At 46.2% G+C, this 18,429-nt stretch overlaps 1 protein-coding gene and 1 long non-coding RNA gene across 2 annotated transcripts in view; both read left to right on the plus strand.

The window, feature by feature from the left end:
• The window catches only part of SNTB1 (syntrophin beta 1), a 230,757-nt gene that overhangs the window by 190,126 nt on the left and 22,202 nt on the right, over window positions 1–18,429 (plus strand). Inside the window, exon 4 of the mRNA XM_064587955.1 lies at window positions 7,704–7,843. Within this exon, the coding sequence (XP_064444025.1) occupies window positions 7,704–7,843 (140 nt within the window). The remainder of the gene's footprint in view (window positions 1–7,703; window positions 7,844–18,429) is intronic.
• LOC135364071 (uncharacterized) lies at window positions 7,851–17,211 on the plus strand. Its single transcript, XR_010410534.1, has 3 exons — window positions 7,851–8,575; window positions 14,344–15,121; window positions 15,381–17,211. It is a non-coding gene; the product is annotated as an uncharacterized LOC135364071 (long non-coding RNA).

Raw genomic sequence — 18,429 nt, forward strand, 5'->3', positions numbered from 1 at the left:
CATACCCCGTGTCTGCAAATGTTTAAAGAGAGAAAAAGAAAACTGGAAAACTGACTGAAAATGTAGTGGGTTCTTGCCATTTTCTTATGATTAATGTCTTGGCTTTACCCACCTCTTCCCAATTCATGTCCACTCGGGACCTCAGAATGTGACCTGATTTGGAAATAGGGTCTTTGCAGATGTAATTAGTTGAGTTCATACTGGAATTGGGTGGGCTTTAAATCCAGTGGCAGGTATCTTGATGAGAAGGCCACCTGAAGACACACAGAAAGTCCATGTGACAATGGAATCAGAGATGGGAATGACACAGCTTCAAGGAACACTGGTGGCTACCAGAAGCTGGAAGAGGCAAGGAAGAATTCTTCCCTAGAGCCTTGAGAGGGAGCATGGTCCTGCTGTCCCCCAGAAGTGATTTATCCATAATGCAAGCACCAGAGTCCTGCTATGCTAACTTGCATGTTGACTCTAGTGAGAGTTCTATTTATGAACCCTGAATCTGGGGCTTTATTGTATATGGCTTATAGAATTCCAGAGCCAGTTTCAGAATTTGGCAGGAGGGAACACATTTGAAATCGGGGACTGCTGCTATTGGGAACGTTGGCATGTGAAAATGATAACCTCCCTAAATGTCCCACAGTCAAACCATATTTCTCTTTCCTTAATTTCATTCTGCTTTCTCTAACATTTTTCAGCATTGTCTTGACATCTATCAAACCAGACGGATCATTCTGTCTGTTCCCCACTGTAAGCCACCCTTGAAGTCACCATGTGATCCAGGTGCCGACAGTTTGGGAGTTGTGTGAGAGGAGAGAAGCGAATCCAGTAGCGAGTCCAACGGAGCTGAGGCTCCCTCAGACCCTGGGTTTTGAACTTGCTGGCTAGTCCCCTTTCCCGTTCTCCTCTGCCTTCTCTTCCTTTCCATTCGGCTCTGCATCCCAGGTGTGCATGTCCCACCTGGCTCCCGACCGCTGGGTCCCGGTGTTGTTTGGGACCAGCTAGAAGAGGGCTGCAGACTGCGACTTGTTAGCATGTTCCCTGTGTTCCCGTGGCCACATTGAAACTTGTTCCTCTCCTTTTGGTGAAGTGGAGGGGATCTTTATCTGCCTCTCTGAGAGTTGGTGCAGGGATCAATTATCTCATGTTTGTAAAGCATCTGGAAGTTGATAACTGCCCATTATTATTACCCTGGTATCTTGTCCTTTGTTCTACATTCCTAGCAATCTGAGGTGAAGAGACTTAAATTAAAAAGTTGCCAAGATCTCCCAAACACAAGTTGTGATTGACCTTCTTTCTCTGTGAACTTTTTTTTATCCTGCTTTTAGTCACTGGCCTCACATCCAGACCTTTCTTCCTGAGCAGGGTAGCTGGAAGCAAGTGTGTGCGTGAGGTGTGGGATGGGGATAGTTTAACGTTTCCAGTATCTGCCGTATGGGAAGTGCTTTATATACATTGTCTCATTTAATCCTCATAAAAATATGCAGGGGCGCCTGGGTGGCTCAGTCGGTTAAGCGACTGCCTTCGGCTCAGGTCATGATCCTGGAGTCCCGGGATCGAGTCCCGCATCGGGCTCCCTGCTCGGCGGGGAGTCTGCTTCTCCCTCTGACCCTCCTCCCTCTCATGCTCTCTGTCTCTCATTCTCTCTCTCAAATAAATAAATAAAATCTTTAAAAAAAATAAAATAAAAAATAAAACAAAAATATGCATAGGAGGCCATTATCGGCACGGTACACGTCAGTGAACAAGTGCTTACAGCAGTTAAGAAATCTCTTCAAATCTCAGCTGGGAAGTGGCAAAGCCAGATTCCGAAGATGTTGCCCTTGGGCTCCAAAGCCTCTGAGCTATCCCTGCCACTCTGTGCTCAAGGAGAAGGTAGAAAATAACCGTGTTAGGAAGAGTGACTTGGCATGAGTGGAGAAAAAGAGATCCATACATTGTTTTTTTTGCCCTCTGAATAGAGTCCATGGAACACAGAAGTAATAAAGCAAGAGTCCTAGTAGCTGAAGCAGTTCCAGCCTAGGAGCAGGCAATTTTAAACTGAAAAAGCAATAACTTTGTCTTACCCCATTCTTTTTTTTTTTTAAGATTTATTTATTGATTTTATAGAGAGAGGGGAGTGGGGAGGAGGGGCAGAGGGCGAGAGAGAATCTTAAGCAGACTCCCCGCTGAGCGTGGAGCCCGACTTGGGGCTCGATTTCAGGTCCCTGAGATCAGGACCCTGAAATCACTGCCTGAGCCAAAACCAAGAGTTGGATACATAGACTGACTGTGCCACCCAGGCTCCCCTGTCTTACCCCATTCTTTGACAAGGGAGGACATTAGACCCAGAGAGGCAAGTAATTCTTACCCAAGTTTATTCAGATCTTTGGTTTGATAGGCACTATTCCTACTTTGATGTGGTAATAAGAATATCTAACATTTTCTTTTAAATTAATGTATAGTTGACATACAATACTGTATTGGTTTCAGATGTGTAACATAGTGATTGGACAATTACGTACATTACAAAATTATCACCACAGTAAGTGTCGTTACTATCGGTTACCATACAAAGTTATTACAACATTATTGACTATATTCCCGATGCTGTACCTTTCATCCCTATGACTTGTTTATAACTGGAAGTTTTTGCCTCTAACTCCCCTTTACCTGTTTCGCTCATTCTCCCATACCCCTCTCACCTGACAACCACCAGTTTGTTCTCTGTATTTGAGTCTGTTTCTGTCTTTTGACATTGTTTGTTTTGTATTTTAGATTCCACATGTAAGTGAAATCTGAGGTTATTTGACTTTCTCCGTCTGACTTAACTTCATTTCACATAATACTCTTTAGGTCCATCAATGTTGTCACAAATGGCAAGATCTTATTCTTCTATAGGGCTAAGTAATATTCCATTATACATAATGGAATATATTTATATATATAAACACACACACACACACACATACACACACATATATATAATGGTATATACAATGATAGATATATAATGGTGTGTATATATATATATATAGTGGTATATATAATGGTATATATATGTGTGTGTGTGTGTATATATATATATATACACACATAATGATACACACACACACACACCATATCTTCTTTATCCACTCATCTGGCAATGGACACTTAGATTGCTTCCATATCTTGGCTTTTGTAAATAATGCTGCTATAAACATAGGGGTGCATATATCTTTCCGAATTAGAGTAGCTACTATTTTTAAAGGCTTGCTTGCTTACTGTATGCAAGACACTTTTCTAAGCCCTCTGTGTGTATTAATTAATTTTATCATTACAACTTTGCCTAGGCAACCGCAGTAGTATTCTTTTTTTGGAAATAACCTACAAAAAAGGTACTGAGAGAATCTGCAGATTCTAGGTATTTTAGAGAAAACAAGGCCAGCAGCTTTCAAACTGTATCCCAGTGGTTGCTAGGAGCCTCGCTCAGAGGTGCGGCTCGTGTGTGGCTGGCGGTAAGACAAAGGCATAAAGTCTCGGATCTCAACCAGGCTGTAACCCCATACAGAGCCTCTTTCAATTGTTTTACATTTTGTTCTTTGACCTGTGATTTAATCTGATCAGAATGATCAAAGAAATTTAAAAGTTTGAAAGCTGCTCCATCAAAAGGAATGAGATCTTGCCATTTGCAACGACGTGGATGGAACTGGAGGGTATTATGTTGAGTGAAATAAGTCAAACAGAGAAAGACATGTATCATATGATCTCACTGATATGAGGAATTCTTAATTGCAGGAAACAAACTGAGGGTTGCGGGAGTGGGGGATGGGGTGACTGGGTGATAGACACTGGGGAGGGTATGTGCTCTGGTAAGCGCTGTGAATTGTGCAAGACTGTTGAATCACAGACCTGTACCTCTGAAACAAATAATGCAATATATGTTAAGAAAAAAAAAAAGAAGAAGGTAGCGGGAGGGGAAGAATGAAGCGGGGGAAATCGGAGGGGTAGACGAACCATGAGAGACGATGGACTCTGAAAAACAAACTGAGGGTTCTAGAGGGGAGGGGGGTGGGAGGATGGGTTAGCCTGGTGGTGGGTATTGAGGAGGGCACATTCTGCATGGAGCACTGGGTGTTATGCACAAACAATGAATCATGGAACACTTCGTCTAAAACTAATGATGTAATGTATGGGGATTAACATAAGAATAAAAAAAAAATCATAAAAATAAAAAAGTTTGAAAGCTGCTGACATAGATGACTTACAAGCCCTGTCTCAAATAGAGGATTTAATGACTACTTCCCTCAGGTTTTTTTTTTTTTTTTTTTGATTGAAAGAGAATTGACATGTAACATTTTGTAAGTTTAAGAGATACAACGTGTTGATCTCCTACATTTATTTCTACTTCCCTCAGTTGTGACCAGTGACTTCTTTCCACCGTCTCAAATTCTTCTTGTCATTTTGTAAACCTTTTCTCTCATGCTCTGCCGAAGTGATGAAGGGGACAGGATTCAGCTGATCCCAGTTGTGCTTCAGGGTAATTTCAGAATTGTGTGTCTGTTTCCCTGTATCTTCTCCTTCACCTTCTTCATGAGAAACATGATCAGTTCTTATATATATATGATATATATATACCACAAAATATATATATATATTATATATATAATATATATATATATCACAAAATATTTTAGGGCTTTAGAATGACTCATACCTATCTATACTATTTGACACGTGAGTGAGTTGGTGATTCCACCATTAGAAAGATCTGCATTTTACTGTTGGCATTCACTGTTAAGGTTTATTTTGCCAACTTAATACTGTTTTTGAAGAATGATGCTTATTTTTGTTCACATTTAAATGGTCCCAGTCAAAGTTAATGGAGCAGATCTGACTAGGTAAGTGAGATAGGCACTTGGGAAGGATCATTTGTAGCTTTTCCAGTCCAATTTATTGAACTGGAAAAGTAATTTACTAAGTGTAATGTAGAGGCTAGAAAAAATTTATTCCAAACCCCACCAACACTATGCCTTGAGACTATAGCTTGGTTACTTTGTGGGGTCTAGTACATTGCTTACTGTAACAATTTATTTTGATATCTTAAAGATTTGTTGTTCTGTTGGAAAAAGCAATAGGCTAAAACTAGATTTTTTTTTAATATGTATCAAATGCATAATTGGAGAAGTAAGTCAGGTAGTTATTCACATTCTAGTATAAATAGCTTTACAGTGATTTCTTCTTTCTAGAAAGGGAGGGTTTTTGTTTTTTTTTTTAAGATTTTATTTATTTATTTGAGAGAGGGGATGAGAGAGAGCATAAGCAGGAGGGAGGAGCAGAGGGAAAGTGAGAGGCAGACTCTCCAGTGAGCAGGGAGCCTCATGTGGGGCTTGATCCCAGGACCCTGGGATCATGACCTGAGCTAAAGGCAGACACTTAACCGACTGAGCCACCCAGGCGCCCTGAAGGGGAGTTTTTATTTGGAATTGTTGGAAGGGGTGCATGATCATTGTGTAATGGATTCTTCCTGGAAGAACTCTGCGATGGATGGGAAAAGAAATTGTTAGCACCGAAGATATTCTTGGTTTCCTTATATATATATTTTTTCCCAAAGAAAGTGTCATATTGTTGCCATTTCCAAAGAATTCCTTTTGACAAGTTTAGAAACCAGTGAGTCTGCTACAATTTTCCCACCCTATGGTTCACTGAGGGTCTTACCATCTGCCAGATATTATGCTAAGCACACTATATACGTGGTATTTGTTTGTTTATTTATTTATTTATTCATTCATTCATTTATTTATTTATTTAAAGTAGGCTCCTCGCCCAACTTGGGGCTTGCATTTACTACCCTGAGATTAAGAGTCACATGCTCTACTGACTGAGCCAGCCAGACGCCCCCCGTGTACGGTCTTATTTAATCTCCACTCTAGCATTATGAGTTACACGCTACTTACCAGGTTCTAAATGGTGCTTATTCTGCACTGTGGTAAGCATTTTAGACATTTAATTAATTAATTAATTAATTAATTAATTAATTAATTTTTAAAGATTTTATTTATTTATTTGACAGTGAAAGAGACAGTGAGAGAGGGGACACAAGCAGGGAGAGTGGGAGAGGGAGAAGCAGGCTTCCCGCGGAGCAGGGAGCCTGATGCGGGGCTCGATCCCAGGACCCTGGGATCATGACCTGAGCCAAAGGCAGACGCTTAACCGACTGAGCCACCCAGGCACCCCGCATTTTAGACATTTTAACTCAACCTTCACCACAGTCCTCGGGTATAGGTACTATTATCTCCCCATTTTACAGGTACAGAAACTGAGATACAAAGAGATGAGCTGACTTGGCCGAGATCCCACAGCTAGTAAATTGGGAAGAGCTATGATTTATGTTCAGGCATTCTAGCTCCAGAGACAACACTCTTAACCACTGTTGTGTGCGATATTATCTTTATCGGTGAGGAAATAGTAGAAGGACAGAGAATAATAACTCTCCCAAAGTCACCTGGGCAATAAATAATGGAGAGAGGGGGACTCAGATTCAGGCAGCCCATAAAACTGTGTAACCTATAAGTCTCACCCCTTCTGCCATCTTGCACATCTTCTCTGCTTTGATCATTCAGTCTTAAAGCCACTTCAATACAGATATCACTGTGGCACTTAAGAAAAGTAATGATAAGAATAGAAAGGGAAGAAATTAGCTTTATCATTTATTCAGTTTACTGCCTAGCTTAATTTTGAATAGATTTTGGATTGCGGTTTGTCATGAAAGGGTTGAACCTTCCCTTTGAATTGCCAGCGTCAAAGACGACCTTGACTTCATATAGCACAGTGATTCTTAATCTTTAATGAGCCGCCCGAAGGTCTTGCTAAAATGCAGATTTTGATTCAATAGGTCTAGGATGTGATGCTGATGCTCCTGGGACATGATCCATGCTTTGAGTCACAAGGCTAACACAGTGTTTTCAAACTGAGCATAAAGATGTATCTCAGGGCCCAGAGTTCACATTGGAAGGAGGGAATTTTCATAGATGGAAGAACATGTACAGAGTTTGGTGATCAACACCGGGGAGCGGGGGTGGCTCATGAGATAAGACCTGAGCTACCTGACTCCCGGGATTGGAAGGGACCTTAAGGGTCTCCTGCTCCAAACATCCAGCTTGACGTTTGAATCCTCTTATATCCCTGCCAGGTCATTTCACTCCCAGAGTTAAGGAATTTTCTGTGCTGAGTGAAACTAAGAGAATTTTAAGATGGTGCCTGAGTCACAGAAACAGTCCAGATGAAGGGCTCTGATGTCTCCTACCTCTCCAGACAGACATTTGCCGCCATAATACATTTTCAGAGCCTTTAGGTATTTCTTCAAAAGCTTTCAAACCTTACCATTTCCTGATAAAAACAATGTACTCTACCAGAGAACCATCTGGGAGTGCTTATTTCCCCAAGCATCTGTGTCCCACTCTGAAATAGTGATTTCAGGGCTGACTGGCAGGTGAGAAACAGTGACAGATGTCTGGCAGCTGGGCTCCTTCTTGGCTGTGCTGACGATCTGTGCCAGGGCCCTTGAGAAAACATATTTTCCAGAATCAAGAATCCTGCGACCATGAATGGTTTCTTCTCATTTTGATTTCACGACCTGAACCCAAGGCTCCTATGGTCAGGTCTTCTGATTGCGGGGGAAGCCAGCTTCTCCTTTCGTCTCTCCTCCTGCAGGCTGTGACTTGACAGCGCCCTGTTTTCTGTTCCAGGTGCCCGGGGAGAGTGAGAAGCAGTGGAAGCCGGCACTGGTCGTACTGACCGAGAAGGACCTTTTAATCTATGACAGCATGCCGCGGAGGAAGGAAGCCTGGTTCAGCCCAGTTCACACGTACCCTCTTCTTGCCACCAGGTAGCCTTGGCCTTGTGTTTGAGTCTGATGTACTTGCAGTTTGAGACGGTTCTGGTCAATTACAAGTATTTCAGTACATTATATTCCTGCGTCCTGTTGTGTCAGGAACTGAGAACTCCCCCAAAATATAGCCACACATTTCTATCCGGATAGGTGATTTATCATTGACAGCCCGGCATGGGGCAACACGGACCCAAAGAACAAACTGCTTCTCCATCGTGAAGGAACAGTGACATCTGGGAGATGGTCCACACCCCGTCACCCTCCTGGGTCTCCACCCCAGTTCCTTTGAGAGGAACTATGCCCATGCGTTTACAGTCTTGAAATTCAGGTAGAATCGTCAAGCAAGGGCCTTCACTTGTGGCACAGGGATTGTCATATGGGAATGTACTATTACTGTGCTTTTTACAGTTTGCTTGGCGCGAGACCCCATAGCAAGTTCTTCCTCGGTTGTTGGTGCTTCCTGTGGAAATGGGGCTGCCAGGGTCTGTCTGTTTCTTAGGACCTTCAATGCATGTTTATTGTTCATGTGACATTATTTTAATGCATCATGTGCTTATCCTCTTTTTGAAGGTCTTTATTCTGAGCCCAAAAGCGCACCAAACCTGAGTCTTGATCCAAGTAGTTGACAGCTCCCAGACTTGGCTCCTGTTGCCATCTCTTTCTGTATGTGCTTTATGATTCTGGACACAGTTTTCATTACTCCTCTACCTCTCCTTCCTTACCTAGAAGGTAGGCATGCTAACGTAACGTTTATGGCCTCCCTGGCATCGTGCTTGGTGGTATGGGGCCCTAAAATGCCTGTGAATGAATTACTGACCAGTGTGGCACAAACTCTGGAAGAAGTTTGGGACAACAGACAGAAAGCATAGAGGACTGAGGTTTGGGGGCTTCTGTCCTGAGCAAAAGATAGAAACAAGATGGGTTCTCCATTCTGAAGGAACTGAGGTGCCAAATAGGTTACAGCCAAGGCTCGGGTGCAGGGAAGAGAATGAAACCCAGGAACAGAACAAGAGGAGACACGAGATTAAAATGGCAATGGTGTGTGGAGCTGAAACTCCTTTCAAAGCCCTCTTACGTCCACGTATGGTGATTATGGAGAACAGCAAGGGTGACCTGAAGAAGAAGTGATTATCGGCCCCAGAGGTGAATAGAGGAGGAGGCCTTCAGGGTCAGGGATCACACCTAGAGCATTTAGATACAAATAAAATGAAATAACAAAACAGTAGTTTAATTTTTGAGTATCCTAAGCCTTAAAATCTTTGGCAGGGTAGCTATGAAAGCACTATTGATGTTTGCAATAAAATCTCAATAATCAGAAGCCAAACATCCTAAAATGTTCCTGTGGAGCTTCAGGCTGTGTCTTGGGGTCCATTCAAATTCATCTCAGCCTCCATCACGTTCCACAGCCCTCACCCACTAAGCAGAGAAATTGGACTCAGGCCTCTTAGACTGATTTTCGGGAACAAAAGTCTATGTAAGGTGAAGTTTCTAGGTAACTCTCAGGCAACTTGAAAATAAAACTTACCTCATGCATAGCCTACTCGGAGTTTCTGAGCGTTCTGACATGGAGGCTGCCTTTTTATTCATGCATGCATGCATTCAGGATTTTAAAAAACTCAGCGCCTCAGTCTACAATAGCCATATTTCAGATACTCAGTAGTTGTGACTAGTGGCTATTAAGTTGGACAGCACAGGTCTTAGAACATATCCATCGTCACAGAAAGTTCTGTGGGACAGCACCACCCTAGAGCATAAATGACTAGCTCCGAATTTGTCCTGATTCGGGCAAGTGACTGGACTGACACGCTCCAACGGCAGTGTGTCCAAAGCTCAGGCTGCCTGACGGGAGGTCGTCTTGCAGGCTCTTGGGGCCGTCTACACAGCAGGCCGTCAGTGGCTCTGCGAAAAGGGTGCGCAGGCGCAGCAAATGGATCTGAGTAGGTTTGGGGGAGCACCAGCAGTAACTGTGAAAGGCTCAGGAGCCACAGGCGTGCCAGGGCTGGGCTGTGAGCAAAGCACACGAGTAGCCCGAAGCCACGAGCCAGCGTCCGCTATGGAAATAAATAATGGAAACCCTTTCAGTGCGAACTGTGCTCAAGATGCATCCTAAGAAATCGGCGCCTACCGTCTACACCTAGAGGAGATGCAGTGGTGATACCTGACCTCCCAGTTTACTGCCTCTTTCCCAAATCACCCAGCCTCACCACTGAACTGCAGAATCAAAACGTGCTGTGTGTGTGTGAGCCCTACAAGCAGTGGTACGCGGAAGCTCCAACCATGCCCCTGATCTCCAGCCGCTAGCCCGGGAGGCAGAGACTGTGCGCGGCGTTAGGGCAGCCCCGGCTCTACGTTCTTATTTCGTGCGCTCCAGCTAGTAGCTAACTTGCCGTCTGCTCCTGAGCAGCAGCTTGGAAATGCAGGAGCTGGAGTTTCCGTCTTCGTTTTCCTCCCGCCAGAAGAGTGCCTCCCGCTCCCGGGCTGATCGCTCCGCCTCCTCTTCCCGGGTTGATCGCCCCGCCTCCCCTTCCCGGGCTGACCGCCCCGCCTCCCCTTCCCGGGCTGATCGCCCCCCTCCCCCTCCCCGGCTGATCGCCCCGCCTCCCCCTCCCGGGCTGACCGCCCCGCCTCCCCTTCCCGGGCTGACCGCCCCGCCTCCCCCTCCCGGGCTGACCGCCCCGCCTCCCCTTCCCGGGCTGATCGCCCCCCTCCCCCTCCCCGGCTGATCGCCCCGCCTCCCCCTCCCGGGCTGACCGCCCCGCCTCCCCTTCCCGGGCTGATCGCCCCCCTCCCCCTCCCCGGCTGATCGCCCCGCCTCCCCCTCCCGGGCTGACCGCCCCGCCTCCCCATCCCGGGCTGATCGCCCCCCTCCCCCTCCCCGGCTGATCGCCCCGCCTCCCCCTCCCGGGCTGACCGCCCCGCCTCCCCCTCCCGGGCTGACCGCCCCGCCTCCCCATCCCCGGCTGATCGCCCCGCCTCCCCTTCCCGGGCTGATCGCTCCCCTCCCCCTCCCCGGCTGATCGCCCCGCCTCCCCCTCCCGGGATGACCGCCCCGCCTCCCCTTCCCGGGCTGATCGCCCCGCCTCCCCCTCCCCGGCTGACCGCCCCGCCTCCCCCTCCCGGGCTGACCGCTCCGCCTCCGCCTTCCAGAGTCCTCCTCCGTTAGACGCCGCGGTGGAATGCTGCTTTCGCTCCAAAGCGTAGTGCAGATCTACTGTCTTGTGCAGCATGGTCGTCTTCCCTCCACCACCCTGTAGATGTGTTTGGAGAAAGGCTTTTGGAAAGCAAACAAAAAGCGAGGAGAACGACCCGTCCCTTCGCCGGAATCCCGCAATCACACGGGGGAGCCGCAGTCCTTGTGTGGCTCCAGGCTATGGAGCTGGGCTCCCTGCAGATGAAGGCAGAAACTCATTCTATCCTTGCGGACAAAGCTGGCTGTTTGAGATGAGAGGCTGGGCTGAAGCTGTTCGCTTCCCGCAGAGAACTCCCTGCCAGAGGTGGTAGAAGTCAAAGGGAAACTCTGGATCTTTCCATTACTTAAGTTACCCCGGTCTTCCACTGGCAGCTTCCCAGTCACATATTGAAGTTCATCAAGTGACTCATTTACTTGCTCTGTGTTCCATACAGTCACATAATGGCAGTGTGTCCTGCATATATGAGCACTTAGGCTCATGGCCTATCTAGTAGCATGATTTGTCTTTGAGTGCATTTTTCTTTTTTTTTTTTTTTTAAGATTTTATTCATTTGACAGAGAGAGAGAGGCAGAGGGAGAAGCAGGCTCCCCACTGAGCAAGGAGCCCGATGTGGGGCTCGATCCTAGGACTCTAGGATCATGACCCGAGCCAAAGGCAGATGCTTAACTGACTGAGCCACCCAGGTGCCCCTGAGCGCATTTTTCTAAAGAAGGGGACTCATGACTGTTTAAAATTTCTTTTTAAAAGAAAAAGAGGTGGCTCAGAGGGTTAAGCATCCAACTTAAAAAAAAGGGTGGCTGGGTGGCTCAGAGGGTTAAGCATCCAACTTTGGTTGTGGCTCAGGTCATGATCTCAGGGTCGTGGGATCAAGCCCCAAGTGGAGCCCCTCGAGTCCCTTATCAGGCTTCGAGCTCAACGCAGAGTCTGCTGGAGATTATCTCCCTCTCCCTCCTGCTCTGCTCTTCTCCCTGCTTATGCGTGCTCTCTCTCTAAAATAAAGTCTTTTTTAAAAAGTGTGATTTATAAATAGTAATGCACACAAATCTTAAATGTACAGTTCACTTAGTTTTTATTTACAGATATAGAGCCACATCGTCTAAAATTTTATTATAGGGTGTCTACAGATTAATCATGCTGAGTGACATTATCAAGAAGGCCATGGTGGTACTATTTGCAGATAGGCCCAGGTGCTAATCAGTCAGTGGCTGACCTTCGTGGAGGGAGCCTAGATCAGGGCCTGGTGCTTTACTTAGATTCTATCCGATTTTGCAAAACTTGCCAATTTAAGAATCACCTGGCTGTTTACTCAAGAGGCGGGTCCTGAGGACCCTGCCCTGGAGATTCTGGCTCAGAAGGCCAGGGTCCCGGAATCAGGAGTATGTGTTCTCCACAAGCATCAGGCAGATGTCGTCCTCAGAGTGACCGCATTTAACCCTTACAACCCTATGAGGTGTAGATTTTATTCCTGTTTCACAGATGAGTAAACTGAGGAACTAAGTATAAATCATAAGCTAGTAAGAGATAGACCTGAGATTCTGAGCGTACCTTTTTTTTTTTTTTAAAGAGGTTATTTATTTATTTGACACAGAGAGTGAAAGAGAGAGCAGGAGCAGGGGGAGGGGCAGAGGGAGAACTAGGTTCCCCGCTTAGCAGGGAGCCTGACTCAGGGCTCGATCCCAGGACCCCGGGACCATGACCGGAGCTGAAGGCACAGCTCACCTTTTTTAACTTCTGCTCTCTGCAGCCTCCCGAAAGAGCACGTTCTTATTCCCTGGAGTTTTAGTGGCTCTTGGAATTTGCTGAGTAGAACATATAGATCTTTCCTTTGCTCTCCTGACAACTTAATCATGCAATAGGCAACCACCCAGATTCCATGACAGAGTGAGGACAGGGCTGTGGGTGCCATCAGAGGCCTAGAGTTTCTACCCATGGCTTCGACCCGGAGTTCTCAAAACAGGCATGAGCACCACCTGGGAACTTGTTAGACTTGCAGATTCTCCGCAACTGCCCCCCCCGCCCCCCCTCCCGACTCTAGGCCAGGGGAATCAGGCACTGGAGGTGGGGCCCCGCCTCTGTCTGAATTTACAAGCTCTCCGGGTGTTTCTCATTGAGGCCACAGTTTGAGAACCTCTGGTTTGGGACTCTGCTCTGCTGCCAGGGTTCGCGGTCAGAGGGACACACCACAGACTTGGATCTTCCATCCCTGCCGTTCTTCAGAAGCACTGTTTTGCCTCATGTAGTGACGCGATGAATTCGTTCAAAGGCTATCCTGGATCCAGTGGTCCTGGAGTCATCAGAAGCTCCCAAAAATGTGCTCTTTGCCTGCCCTGCTTTTTCACTTAACACGGCCTTATAGGAATCTTCCACTGATGTTTTGTACTCTAAGCTTTATTTTACTGCCTGAAAAGCGTTCCATTGCATGGATGCTCCGGGCATAGCTTCTGGAAACGTACAGCTTGGCTCCAAATCCCAGCTACTTACCAGCTTCGGAAACTTAGGTGAATCTTGTAATCTCTTCCTGCCTCGTGTCCCTCATCTGTAATGGGCATAATATTGGTACCTACCTGATAAGGTGGTTATAAGGTTACGTTAGATAACGTAAAGTGCGTAGGGTAGTGCTTGACGTGTGGTAAGTGCTAAATAAGTTTAGTTATTGGGGCGCCTGGGTGGCTCAGTTGGTTAAGCGACTGCCTTCGGCTCAGGTCGTGATCCTGGAGTCCTGGGATCGAGTCCCGCATCGGGCTCCCTGCTCGGCAGGGAGCCTGCTTCTCCCTCTGACTCTCCTCCCTCTCATGCTCTCTGTCTCTCATTCTCTCTGTCTCAAATAAATAAATAAAATCTTTAAAAAAAAAAAAAGACACTAAATGCTTATTGGAAGAAGTTGCAAATCTAAAATGATGACATTTTAGTGGCTTTGGACAGTATAACAATCCTGATTAGAAGAGCCTATTGTGTGGTCAATATCCTTCCCTTTAATGATGGTTTTACCTTTATCCATTAAGAAAAACATAACAGGGGCGCCTGAGTGGCTCAGTTGGTTGAGCGACTGCCTTCGGCTCAGGTCATGATCCTGGAGTCCTGGGATCGAGTCCCGCATCAGGCTCCCTGCTCGGCGGGGAGTCTGCTTCTCCCTCTGACCCTCCTCCCTCTCATGCTCTCTGTCTCTCATTCTCTCTGTCTCAAATAAATAAATAAAATCTTTAAAAAAATAAAAAAATAAAAAAATAAAAAAATAAATTAAAAAAAATAAGTTTAGTTACTTTTACTCTTATTTTTTAACCTTTTCTCTGTTTGGGGGTTTAATAGTACGTTGGCCACATTTGAAAAACAACTTCATCACACTGAAAACTTGTGAGCAACTGAAACCCACAGGTTATCATTGGAGCACCTTGGGAGAAATCTTTGAAAGCCCAGCCTGTCAGCAAAACAAATAAAAATAAAAATAAAAATAAATAAGTAAAGAGAAAGCCTAAAAAACCATCTCCTTAAAAAATAAAAACAACAACTGAATTTGCTGGTGGAGAAGAAAGATCACAGTATTGGATTCGACAGCCCGGGGTTCACATCCCAGGTTTGCCCAGTAAAGCCCCATAGTTTACAGGCTGTGTGACCTTGAGCAAATCATGTCACCTCTCAGAACCTGTTTTCCTCACCTGAAAACTCGGATCAGAATGTCTACTGCAGAGTGATTATGAAAATGACAGAAGGACGACTGTGTCAGTCAGCTCGGGATAGCTGAAGCAACAGGTAATTCTGTTTTCACAATTCCGGAGGCTGATGAGTCTAAGAGCACAGTGCCAGGGTGGTTGGTTTCTTGGGTTCTAGGTGGCTGCCATCTTGCCGTGTGCTTATATGACTTCTTCTTTGTGTGTGTGTGGGGAGGATGAGCCCTGGAGCTGGGCCCCACCCTTACATGACCGCCTTTAACCTTCATGACCACCTTGTTGGCCCTGTCTCTAAATACAGATGCATCGAGGGGTAGGGCCTCAACCTCTGAACCGACGGGGTGACAGTGGGGCCGGATTCGATCCATGACCATGGCAGAAGGACAGCCTTACTTAACATCCCGACTGGCACGCAGCAGGTCTGGGCGACGGCCAGCCCCCTTCCCTTCACCTGAGCAGGGCTGGGCAGCATCGTTCAGACTGTCAGAGACTGTCTTTTGTCTTGTGCAAGGACAGGCAGGGCCAGAGTTAGTGGGAGGCAGGGTTCTCCGAAAATTGAGCTCCTCCCTCAGACAGTTCAGAGTTGATTTGTTTAGGGTTGGTTGGTTGGTTTGGGTAGCCCCAGGCACATCTACTTTATATTTTTCTGGAAGATGAAAATTTGATTGTGTTTCACAGCAGTGACACCAGCCGCTCGAAGCACGTGCTTGGTGTCGGCCCCCCACGCGGAGAAGTTTCTGGGCCTTGGCCTCGGCCACCGACAACATGGATGGCGCCTTTGTGCTTCAGTCGTGCAGTTATTTATGGCGGTGCGCTCATACTTTTAGCTGTTCTCATCCCTCAGCTTTTAGGAGTCCTTGGGAAAACATTTTTTTTTTTCTCCGCTTAGCCAAAGCTTATTTGAAGTTGCTGAACATTAAAAAAAAAAAAAAAGGTCACTCTTGTCCATATGGAGGAAGTGGGTTTTTTTTTTTTTTTGTCACCGTCGTTATAATTGGCGAGTGAGATAGGCCTACAGAGAGTGAGGATTAAGGTCGCAGTCTTTCTGAAATTCTAGAGGAGATGTAACCCCGAAATTCTGCACGCCCAGTCCCAGTGGTTGGCGAAAGCCCGGGACGCACAGAGCTTGCAAACGGAGGGATGCTTCTCTGAGCCCCGTTTCCCCGCCTGTGGGCCCCGGGGGAAGGCTTGGGGTCCCTGGAGACCAGGAACTGAGGAATGTGCCCTTGGCTCTTTTGACTCCATGGGGAGCCCAAAGATGCTGGCATTTCGATTAAACACGTTGGGTAATCTTTGGTGCCTAAGGAACTAAGCTGTTTCTGAGTGCTGAACGTAGTTGCTCCCTGAGGCCAGCCTCGAAAAGCTTAGGAATGCTTTCCACTGGGGAAGTTTGGCTAATTGCGTGTGTCAGACATTGAATTACAGTCAGCCTGTGGTTTTCACGCTAAGCCTCGGAGACCTCCTCACTGTTAGGGAATGTGAGCGTGTGCCATGGGCATTCCCTAGGGTAGCACGAGAGGATCTGCAGGCCCGTGGATCCATACTCTGTTAGACTGAGAAGTCTGCCTTCCAAATCCACCCATCCCGTTTGGCCCGGTGATCCTAGTGTTCACACCAACTGCTGGCCTCTTGTCCTCCCTCCTATTAATCCAGCAGCTCCTTGGAGTTGGATGGGAGATGAGCAGGGGAGATGAGTGGGGAGACTGCAACCCCTCAGCTCACACCAGAGGAGGTCCGCGGACTTTGGAGTCAGACAGACCAGGAGTTGGATCCTGAGACCTCGACTTGCAGTGTAATCTTGGGCAAAACATCAGTTTCTCTGAACCCAAGTCTCCTCATCTTTATGAAGGGCAATCATTTCTTCTGCTTCATACAGTTATCGATAGGACCAATGAAGACAGTACCTGTAAGTGTTTAGCCTATGACTGAGACCCAATAAGTGATTGATAAATGTTAGCAATTGTTGAGATCGGGAAAATGAGTGAAATTAATGTATGAATAACTAGTAAGTAATTAGACAGATTTGATCCCACAGGTAATACCGCATTTGTCAGGGATTCGTATAGTGTCTTAAAGTCGTTGAGATAGAAGGACTGGGCTGAGGAAGAGTTTGTTGCTTTGTTTGTAGGGAGAGGGAAGTGGGGAGACTGGAACCCCTCAGCTCCCCCCAGAAAGCTAGTTCTGAATGATACTTGTAACAACACTGCAGGCCTATTGATGGCTTCTTCCTTGGAGCAGGGATGTCCAGTTCAATTGAGGAAGTGTTTAACAGTCCCTTGTGAGGGGCCAGCATTGTACCAAGTGCTGAGGGTAGGGGGATTTTTAAAAAGTGCAAAATGTGAGAGCTAAAAGCCAAGTGTTATAAAAGCTAATTGTTTAGGTTATTCACTCGTGGTTTCGTTTTCCTGGTAAAAGAGTACAGATTTTAATTGTCATTACCTTCCATGGAGAAGTTCTTGAAGATTTTTTTTTAAAGATTTTATTTATTTGACAGAACGAGAGAGCACAAGCAGGGGGAGTGGGAGAGGGAGAAGCAGGCTCCCCGCTGAGCAGGGGGCTTGATCCCAGGACCCCGGGATCATGACCTGAGCCAAAGGCAGATGCTTAACCAACTGAGCCACCCAGGCGCCCCATCTTGAAGATCTTTTTATAATACATATTCTCTACTCATGGTGATAGATGTTGAACTAAGTAAAATATGGGTGGGATGAGGGAATATGGAAGAGATAACCAGAAAACTCAAAGAATATATTTAAAAATTAAAGTTCTAAGATCGCGGGACGCCTACAAGGCTCCATCAGTTAAGCATCTGCCTTCGGCTCAGGTCACGATCCCAGAGTCCTGGGATCGAGTCCCGTATCGGGCTCCTTGCTCAGCAGGGAGCCTGCTTCTCCCTCTCCTCCTGCTCCCCCTGCTTGTGATCCCTCTCTCTCTGTCGAGTAAATAAATAAAATCTTAAAAAAAAAAAAAAGTTCAAAGATCGCTAAATGATAAAAAGACTATTAACTTAAAAGGAAAACTTTCCAGTACATTGGACTGTCATGATGTGAGAATATCCATCAGATGGTAAGCCTTGGTCATCTCTAGACATGGCAAGTGTGTGGGTGTGTGGGTGAATGAAATCCGTGGGTGACCTGAAGAGCTCGTTATTCTCTCTCACTATAATTTCCTTTCCACCCGTAGTTGATAAGCTGGCGTGTGGCCCCTTTTCCTGGTATAGTGGGCTTGTTAGGGACCTACCCCTCACTTGCCTAGACAACCTGTTGGCTGCTGGGCCCCATTAGGGCGGCCAGTGTTCAAGAGCACCGGAACCATTTAAGGGATCTGACCAGTTGTTCCAGTTGTTTTCCTTTCTTTTCTTTGTGTGTGTGTGCGTGTGCGTGTGTGCATGGCTTGCATTGTGGCATCTGCTGGGAGATGCTAATTACAGCAATTAAGTAAAATGAGACTGTAATATTGCTTAGCAACCCAGTTACCTAACGTGTAATTTTACTAATTTGGCAGAATCTGTGTGTTGCAACTGTTTTTGTTTTAATTAAGGATATTAATAATAATGTTTTTGTATGGAACATTTGACGCAGCATTCTCTAACACCTATCCAGAATTAAATTAGTGCATGAACATCCTTTGTGAGACGGGTTTTTTGTTTTTGTTTTTCTCCAAACCAGGCAGGCAGAGGGGCGTATGTGAGGATGCGGAAACTGTGGGCAGTCTAGTACCTTGGTTA

The sequence above is a fragment of the Mirounga angustirostris genome, unplaced genomic scaffold, assembly GCF_029215605.1.
Source record: "Mirounga angustirostris isolate CCGP_5_RB_7025 unplaced genomic scaffold, mMirAng1.0.hap1 SCAF_4, whole genome shotgun sequence".
Lineage (NCBI taxonomy): Eukaryota > Metazoa > Chordata > Mammalia > Carnivora > Phocidae > Mirounga > Mirounga angustirostris.